Source organism: Bidens hawaiensis, unplaced genomic scaffold (genome assembly GCF_021521415.1).
Source record: "Bidens hawaiensis isolate Kalapana, Puna unplaced genomic scaffold, B.hawaiensis_p1.1 tig00002423_1, whole genome shotgun sequence".
NCBI lineage: Eukaryota > Viridiplantae > Streptophyta > Magnoliopsida > Asterales > Asteraceae > Bidens > Bidens hawaiensis.
Window position 1 is genome coordinate 1478300 of NW_027491133.1, and position 9984 is coordinate 1488283.

At 35.3% G+C, this 9984-nt stretch overlaps 1 protein-coding gene across 1 annotated transcript; it reads right to left on the reverse strand.

The window, feature by feature from the left end:
* Positions 1–3704: 3704 nt before the first annotated feature.
* On the reverse strand, positions 3705–6229 carry LOC143619284 (aluminum-activated malate transporter 9-like). The gene is made up of 6 exons (XM_077091248.1): positions 5959–6229; positions 5510–5650; positions 4980–5249; positions 4770–4909; positions 4537–4683; positions 3705–4233 (listed from the first exon to the last, which is right to left on the reverse strand). Exons 1-6 carry the CDS (start codon positions 6227–6229, stop codon positions 3826–3828), a joined length of 1377 nt encoding a protein of 458 aa, XP_076947363.1. The 3' UTR covers positions 3705–3825.
* Positions 6230–9984: the final 3755 nt, after the last annotated feature.

Below are 9984 nucleotides of genomic sequence, written 5' to 3' on the forward strand. Positions count from 1 at the left end.
TATGTATCTTCGGATGCATGATTGAAGGTAAGTGAATGTATTGTTTGATGTATGATTAACTAGAACTCACTCAGCGTAGCTGACTTTTAGTATGCACGTAGGTGAGTAGGATGCGACAGCTAGCGTGAGCGGGACACATGACAGAAGAATAAAAGCCTGGCATCTGAAGACCTTTTATGTTTTATAAGTTATGTTTTAATTTTGAAAGACAAGAAGAATGTTTTAAGACATGTTTATGATTTGATATGTAATGTTTTATGAAAGTTTTATATTCCGCATAAAGTTTTAATTAACCCTGATATTTAGAACTGTGTTTATGAGTAAATCCAACGTCAAAAGTGAGGCACCAGTAACGGGGCCATATTTTTTCTAAAGGCATTATTGTCATTTGTTAAGCAACAAAAATAATCATTCAATGCAAGGTTGCAAAAGTCGCTAGGCAGACCCTAGGCGGTCGACTGGGGAACTGGGTGTACTCGGAGTACTTGGGGAGTACTCGGACATGGTAAATATATAGAAAATTACTTTTTGGATATTATGTATATGTCAAACATAATAAGTTTACTAATATTTATAACTAAATAGGTGAATATCTATATAAATAAAAGAAATAAATTTTTAAATAATAAAATAATCTAAAATTTACTAATAATTAATTAAAAAAAGGATATTTGTTCGTTAATATTATTGAAATACGAATTTTGTTTTATTTTTTTTGAGTCAAAATCGGTCCAAGTTCACCGATAAGATGTGGTTCTTGCTGAGGTTGACCACATTTGACCGATTCTTAGTAAGTAGGCGGATTTACAGAAATTCGCCTCGGCAACATACCTTGTAGCGAGTACTCGGCCTTGTAATCCTACTTTTACAACATTGATTCAATATACATTGAACTTTATGTTTTTCAAACCATGACACTTAAAGAGGGACGTATGGAGTATAATATAAGCTGACAAGCATTATAAACATTCTTCAAGGACTTGTTTGACAAGTGTGCCACAAATCTTGAGAGTTGAGACGAGGAAGTGATGCTAACTACGATTGAGTAGAGCCGGGAGGTTTAGGTTGCATTTGGTGGAGTTGTCGTTATGAATGGAAAGACCATGAAAATATAAAACAAATAAGAAGATAACAAGATTTGCATAAGAGCTGGTTCACTATCTGGCATGATATCCGAACTTTGGATATCTGAAATTTTGGATTCAGATTCGGATAGTAAAATCTACTATCCGAAAGGTCCAGATATCCGCCCCTAGGTGGTGCTGGTGGCTGGCGGCGGAGGCCGCAGTAGGTGGTGGCAGCGGCAGATGCAGTGGTGGTGAGAGGGAAATGGGTAGTAGTGGTGGGAAGGTGGTGGAGGTGATATAATTTGAATGAGGGATGAAATGAAAAAAAACAAGGAGGATGGATGGAATGAATTTGGGGTGCTTTATGGTGAATTGAATAGATATGGTAATGAGTGATATCATTCAATCGACCAACCAAACACATCTTTTTTCATTCAATCATAATGGTCCATTTCATTCAGCCTCTCATTCATGCATACCAAATGCTACATTAATTATTTTTTTTTCAGTTTGTGTTAAAATGAGCTTTAGGCGAAATGAGTTTTTATTAAGCTTAAAGTATCAAAATAGGTTCACCCGCTAAAGAGAAGCCGATTTATTTAACTTGATAAGCACAATCTTGACTTCAATTGATTGGGAATCTCCTTGAGGTTAAATACTAGGGGTGGCAAATGTGACCCATGGGTTGAATGAGTTGTATTAAAATGTATATAATGGGTCAGAATGAGTCAAACTACAAAAAAATATGATTGAAACGGGTCAAAACAAGTTGACCTTTTTTTTATGGAACAAGAAAAAACAGAGAAAACTTTTTAGGTTTTGATTTATATTTCAAGTTATTCAATTTATAATTTTTTAATTTTTTTTTTGGATTTTTTAATGAGGGGTTTTTTTAAATCTTAACCCATTTTGACCCATTTCAAAACTCATCATTAAAAAATTAAAAAAATAATTAAAAAATAATAACTCGCAATATAAATCAAAAACTAAAAAAGTAAAACTACTAAAAAGTTTCATCCGTTTTCTCATTTCATAAAAAAAATCGAGAAATGTCAACCCGCTTTGACTCGTTTTAATCATATTCTTTTTTCAGTTTAACCCATTCTGACCTATTATATGTATTTTAATACAACTCATTTAACCCAATAAGTCACATCTGCCACCCTTATTAAATACCCACTCAACATTGTTGATCCAATGAATGAAGTCGTTAGCTAAAACACTCCTATCAAAGTTCAGAATCTCAACCCTCATATATGTTTTTGAAACAGTTTGATCCTGATTTAGCTCTAACTCCTGGACATGTTCTCGAAACGGTGTGATTCCCTTAGTGGATTGTCTTTCACTATCCCACAAGCCCACATGGCATTACAAAACCATATCCAGAGCCCACCTAACCCGTCGTTCACATCCTCTATACTTCCCGAGGCCCAATAATCTTCTTTATTGGTCAACCTTAAGTCCCACGGGTCAGCCCATTCAACAAGATGTGTCCCAGCCCATATGAGCCTCGTTTGAATCGTTCAAGTGTCATCCGTAGTCCCATACTCGTCACCAACTAGTCACAGTTCCAAGGTGACCCGCAAAACCACCCCATGGAGAAACCACACACCTCGTCTAACCCCCATCCCGACGGTCTAAATTCCCTCGATAAAGGAGACAAATGAGTACCCAGTCTAACACGAAATTTATTTGTGATGATTGTTAATCAAATCACAATTTACAAACACTTAAATCAATATTGACTTCATCATAACCTGTAAAATTATTTGTTCCATGCTAAAAACATTCTTTCTATGATTAGGAACATATTAAACATTAGGAAATTCTTTTATTCCATATCTAGTGATAGTTTCAATGGTGCTAATTCCATGCATTGATAAATAGTAGTCTATTTTTGCCTGTTTATATTTCATTTGCCTATCAATCTTCTAAGATGCTGAATAGGTTCTTGTTATTGAACATATTATTTTTCAAGTTCAAATACCATAGATGGTTCCAAGATTAGAATCCGACCCAAGTACCATGAATGTAGAAACGTGGGTGATGCTCATAGGATGTGTAGAAAAGATAAATTGCTTTTAGAGTTTCTTCTTGTTTCTACAAAGTCTAAGCGTGTGCCATACTCGTTTGCTCTTCCAATTGTCAGTCCAAAGTTGGTTGGTATACATGACGAACAATATGTTTTTTGGTTTCTTCGGTATTTACTTACAGGGCAATCACAAATTCTTCGAGTTTGTAGTGCCGAATGAATCAAAGTTCTTGGATCTAAAGATGCTATGGTATCGATACAAAATGATTTTGATTGTGATAGATAGAACGTTTATGGGTGAGTGTTGTTGTGAATATAAGTGTGTTTGTGCAGAAAGTTTGCTCCTAGGCAAAATGGTTTCAATGCAGATGGAATCCTTAAAACTTAAGAACATACCAATCATGATTGTTATATTAATTGTAATCTTCCTCCTTTATTTATACAAATCGAAACAACACCAAGAAGGGACACCCCTCTTCAGTTGGAGTGTCTCCTAATAAGTTAATAACCAGCCAAAGTTATTTAGACAACCATCTGACTTATGCTTGTCACTAATGTGACATAATGACATAATAATTAAATACAAAGTGTCGGTTTCATATTCCAACATAAACTTCAATCTCCAAAACATACCGAACAATTATAGTAACTACAATCCCAATCCTAACTTTGTTGGACGATTAACTTCAGAACTTCGTCTATTAGTATAGGGAAACAACAGGTTATTCATGGACTCTCGGATTTGAATTTTGCTATATTTGAAAGCTCATTAACTGCTTCAACCAAATGATCCAGTCGAGCAAGAAACTCTATTAGCAATGATGTGAATGTAACAAGTGAGAATGCTTCAATGTTCCCCAATGTTTCTATCTTTGCAATATCATTGGCACCATCCTTTGACCGCCTTTGACTTTGGTAGTTTACTTCAACTTTTGTATTATCTTTGCTAAACAAATGCATGTCTATCGCTCTTTGGAGTCTTTCTGTTGATTTGTGTACACTTTGCACTAAAGAACTCTTTAGGCTTTGTTTCATGTCACATATATCTTTACCTAAGCATCTGATCAACTCAGCAGCCTTGATTGTTGCTTCCGTTATCTCTGATTCAAATATGAATCTCAAATTATACGGTGCCTATGAAACAAATTAGCAAGACAAAGAAAAGTTACAATTTTGATCACTTCATATAGAACAATGAAAAACTCATCACATTCAGTGTATTACTGATCAACTCTAGTCTACTACAAGTATAATGAGTATAATTACAAACAAATCATATCTCCTAATTATAGTAAAATTTAAAAAGTTAATTGTTTGCGTTTGATCATTTGTTCTATTAAAGTTAAACTAACAAACAAGAACAAGCCCGGCCCACTCGTGTTCATCTTATTCGTTTACACAAGTTACAAGATATGAAAAGTAGGAAAAGTAAGGAACCTGAATTTGTGAGTGAAGAACACCATGAAGTGCCATAACCTCGTATGCACAATATCGTAAAACTCTGCCAACCTTGACATATTCACTCCAAGGATAAAAAACATGTCGGAACTTACCATGCGGAGGTTCCCATTTAGCTGAAAGGGCCTTATTTTCACCACCAGGATTAACTTTTAAAGTCAGGAAGAAAAACAAAGAAATCTGATTTAATTTAAACAAATTAACCGTATTACCAAGGACTCGATTGTAGCCGATGAGTTCAATGTATTTCGGCACTTTTCATAAGCAGGCTCATCTGGGAGTTCTTCCATGTAAGTATTGGTACACACTGGATGATTTGATCCATTGTCAGCCAAGTACTTTTTGACACATTCTAAAGACAAAGTTGTAAGTTTATTAGCGTGAGCGTAAGATAAAGTGAGATAAAATAGCAAAAAAGCTACCTTCAAGTGAATCAGCCACGGAACTAAAGTTTTTGACGAGTTCCTCGTGCAACTGCTCACCAGCCCATACGGGGAAAATTAGAGTGTTCACGGCTACTGTTATAATTGCTCCAATCAAGATGGTGTAAAACCGATCGATCGACTTTCTAATTGGATCTCCCATTCGGTACCCGGACACAATGATCATAGAGTATGTAAATAGTATAACTCGAAAACCATACTCATATGGCACAAGAGTTGGCCATAACTTCATGAATGACGTTATCGTCCCTGCGAATGAAAAAAAAAACTTTTGTTTAGCATTATTGCTAATTGTGTTGTCTGTGTTTAAGCATCTCAATTGTAATTAATGATTACAAACATAGTATTCTTTTGATTATTATTAAAATCTGTGAATAAAAGGAGATGTTGTATAAATAATAGACTTGGACAAGTTCCAAAACGGCATGTTCAACCAATTTAACGCGTTTTGATTAAAGAACAACCCAATTAGTCCAATGATATATATCTTATTTTGCTTATGAATTTACCTATCATGAATATACTGATGCCTATTATTATAGGTTCAACGGTGGGACCTGTCATCAACGCTAATTCGGCAACTGCAATGGCTAAGACTCCAGCAAACAAGCTTCCAAGTGCACGGTTGAATCCTTTTTGAAATGTTGCCCCTTCAACAGATTATAATAAAAAAGTTACCTGGTGATTAGTTGTTATATAACTATATTTATTTATTTAGAATTAATAAGATGTTTAGAACTGCAAGAACCGTACAATTTACCAGCTTTAGCTTGTACATAGTTTTTAATGTGATACATAAGATTTGTTATGTAATAGCCACACTTTCTCTTCTATTATATGGTTCTCGCAATTCTCAACATATCATTGGTTCTGAAGTGAATATGTTGCAATATATATATTTATGCATTCCTAACAAGAATATTCTGTTTTCTTTCGTTTTTAAGTCTAGATGGCATACCTACGGTATATTCAAACATGATAGCGACAGTCAGGATAGACCAGATAATGGCGTTGCCAAACATTTGATAAGGTGCTTGGATTAGAATGAGTAAAGACACAAGTAGAACAGCAAGACCAGTTTTTAGAGAGAATGTCACTCTGCTGATATCTTCTTTAGCGAATTCCCAGATTTTATACAATAAAACTCTTGATCTTTTTGAGGTTTCTTGGGGTTTATCTTCTGCGCTAGAAGATACTTTAACGACAAGATTGTCCTCCTTCCCGTTCATTTCAAACTATTGTTAATTATGAACTCCCATTAATATTTTGTGTTTTTATAGGAAAACTAGGGAGGAATGAGGTTTCGGATTAAGGAATAGGCATTTAAACACGAGTGTGATTTAACTGGCAAAAGAGTGTCTTGTCCCGGAGACATAGAGAAAAAGAATAATGCTTGATAGAAGGTACTAGAAAATATTGGCGGGAATAAACACCAAGGTAACTAGAGAACAGATGCTCAGTTCAACAATTCTTGCAAAGATAAAGACTTCTAAACAGGTTTAATTTTTGTCGTTGATCTTGCTTATCGTTAATATTAATAATCAGAAATGCAACCCAAGAAGCGTTTCTCTTGTTTTGGGTTAAGAATAAAACACTAAGTACATAACAACTATTGAAATATATTGTTTATTAATTTAAGGTTGAACGTACCATTTGGCAGCGAATAGTTTCACATGACTAAATGAAACAACATGTATAAAATCCCTTATCAATAATGTACTTGATAGTGATAAGCTGACTTATTGGGTTTTCAAGGATTTCAAGGAACTAAAATCCTATTCGGATCCTACCATATAATTGTACGAATACAGTAAGTATACATTACAAAGCATAACTTTTGTCACCAGATCTTGAGGCCTTAATTAGGCTGATCAACAACAATTTGCCATGTCATGAAACCAAGTTAAAATAAGGGTAGTGTGTGCCGATATTATCAACCACAATGTCTTTCGTGGTTTGATTGTGACTTAGTCGGGGACAAATTAGTGACCATGTTGTTGTTGACATGTGAGTTTGTAAAGGTTTGTTGATGAAGAAAAATGGTGTTATTTTATAGAAGTTTGAAATATGATGTGTAGCAGATGTGACGGTGTAATTGTAGATGCTCTTGTAAGTTACTAATTTATGGTAACTTACCTCATTAGCAAGCCATGCGACACAACTTGTATCAAGCCTAAGAATCCTTTAGTAGCAATATATTCATCATCATTAACTGATGGTAACCAAGGTTTTCATAGCAGGACGTGTGGGTTTAAAAGAAAATTTTACCAACTCAACTAACTTGATATTTGTGTTGCTGAGATGATTAACGTACATGTAATTTATGTTACGTTTCACGAGATACCCTTAAAAAATTACTAAACTTTTGAAAAAACACGGATCTACTTCCCACTAATGGGTCTTCTATCCGATGAGTCCACAGGGTAGGATACGGTTAACTGCCAATACGATATGAACACAACTCCTAAAGTCCAGTGACGTGAATCCTGCAAAACAGAACACTGTGAGCTCGTTACGGGAAGGATGAGGTGGGGGGTCTTCCCGTAACCACCCTCCGGCGTGAGAATAAGTACAGTTCTTACGAAGAGATAAAGTACTTAAGTAAATTGAGAGAGTACAGTGGGAGTGAATGAATACCTCATTGTGATTGAGAGGGTATTTATAGCCGAAGAATGTGGGAAGGTGATTGGGCCAGCTGTCCCTTTGGAAGATGCTCTTATAACCGTCCGGACACGTGTCCGCATATTAATGGTTCAGTTCATACGTTGCATATGCTGTATAACAACCTGGACACGTGTCCTTTTATGATAGGGCGATAGACAACCCTGACCATGTGCACGGTTATAACGGCCTGGCCAGGTGTCCTTCACTGATTAGCCAATATATTGCGTGTTACTCAAGTGAGCATCTTGGTAAATCTTCTAGAGTGTCATCAAATACTGACAGCTGTCCCGGGGCATTACCTCGTAGCTGTTTACGCGGACGAGCGTTTTGTTCTGCGGACAACTTTTGAGTGTGCCAAGATGCTTCCGCATATCTTGTGGTGATGTTTCTTCCGCCCATGATTATGCGGATGACTTGAATGCCCCGCGGGTGCCTTATGAGGAACTTTTGATTAACCCGCGGGTATCACTTAAGGGTATTTAGGTCTTTTTGATACCCTACCTCTATAACTTTAAAACTTTTTTTATTCTATATTTTCTATCTTTTCAACCTTAAGCAATTAAGGTTGAAACAAAATCACTATTTCACAATTAAATCACACAAAAATATTAAAAACCTTTGAGCATTACTGTTTCCAAATACTTGATTAAAAAAGTAATCAAAGTAAACTATTTTGTAATTAAAGTTTTCTGTATTTAATTTTTAAACAAATTATATTGTCGCCATGTTCTTAAATCCGGTCCGAACGATCTGACCTGTTTGACCAATAATGCGACTGGTTCAATATCCGGTATGGTTATAAAAACATTGGTGGTAGCTAGCCATCAACAAGTTACATATGAGTGATAAATCACTTGTGATTGTAAAGATCCATTGTAGCCGAGATCTCATAGTCGGTGGCATTAGCTCATCGGTGGTAATTACTCCTTAACACTTGGCTCGTAACTCTTGTCAGCTCAACTCATCATCTGGAACCTTCTTCATTAGGAGTAATTTACTATCAGTGGTAAGTAACATAAAATTGGGTTTTATCAGTTCTTCTTAATGATTTTATAACCAAAAAGACGCCGTGTCCAGTCCTAGAACCATTCCCTACTAAATGAGTCGCAATGACTAGTTTCCACTCCATACTAAATGAGTAAATGGGATCATGAACTGAAATGTATCCATCTATATGTGATGGGTTGCACCAATCAAAGTAAAACGTTTTTCAATGAACCCGAATGAGACCAATGGTGTCACCCATACCGATGGATAGGTCACCAAGGGTGTGCTTAAGGGTTCTCCGAACCCATCGCCCATGAACACCTCCTCCATTATATTAATTATGGAATTATTTATAAAGAAAATTGGTGATTTTTAGGGAAGTTGCTCCTAAGTGGATACAAAATTCGCCCAAAATCTCTATTTTGTCTAAGACTTGATCTCATATGCACATATTATTTTGCAATTTTGAAAATATTCAAAGAACTTCTCATGCATGTTAATTCCTTAAATCATCCATGTCAAAAAAATTTTGTCACTATCTTACGAAGCCTGCAATGCAAATTTGTTAAATGGAGATATAGTTCTATAAGACTTCACATGAACCGTCACATTATTTTGTGTCACCTCTTTTAGTTACCAGTATTTGTGGAAGCATATTGCTCCTCCTCCATAGAACGGTCGATGTCTTATCTTGTCTACATTTTGCATGTCATACTTTCGTAAAACAAAAATATGACCTATTAAAATCAAATAAATGACTGATGGGCATCGGTTCATTTATCCTGACTGTTCATAAATTAGATGGAGGATTTTTCACTTTTTTGTAGTTTAAACTACTATTCTTCGCTTAAAGTTTTAAGATGGATGATATTATTCTCATAGCTAGTTGCTCGTGTAGATTATAGAAGGATAGATGCTCTATTCCTTTGTACCATGCGTACCTTTCAATCTTTTTGAACTCTTTTTATGTTACATTTTATCATATGTTGAATTATTTGCATATATTGGAGGACATGCATGTTAATGCTCTGGTTGCTTTGAGGTACTTGTATATTTTCTTTTGCTTTCCTCACGAAGGTTAAAACCTTACCCCCGGAAATAGCTTATTTTTGGGTTAATATTTGTGTTGCCTAAAACAAATTTAAAAATCTAGGCACCATTGTAATAGGTTAAATACATTTGTGTATATAAGATGCATTAGTGTAACAGGTTAAATATATATTTGTAATGAGAATAAAGCACTTGTGTGATCTCTGAAAGGGGGGCACCCTATTGTAATGTGTTGAACTCATAGTTGTTATAACAATGCATCGAAATCAAGATGAAAACAAAT

Coding starts and splice junctions, on each gene's coding strand:
- LOC143619284 (XM_077091248.1), bottom strand. CDS start 6,229: ATGAACGGGAAGGAGGACAATCTTGTCGTTAAAGTATCTTCTAGCGCA. Junction 5,651..5,958: donor CATGTTTGAATATACCGTAG/GTATGCCATCTA, acceptor AATCTGTTGAAG/GGGCAACATTTCAAAAAGGA. Junction 4,910..4,979: donor CGTGGCTGATTCACTTGAAG/GTAGCTTTTTTG, acceptor CTTTGTCTTTAG/AATGTGTCAAAAAGTACTTG.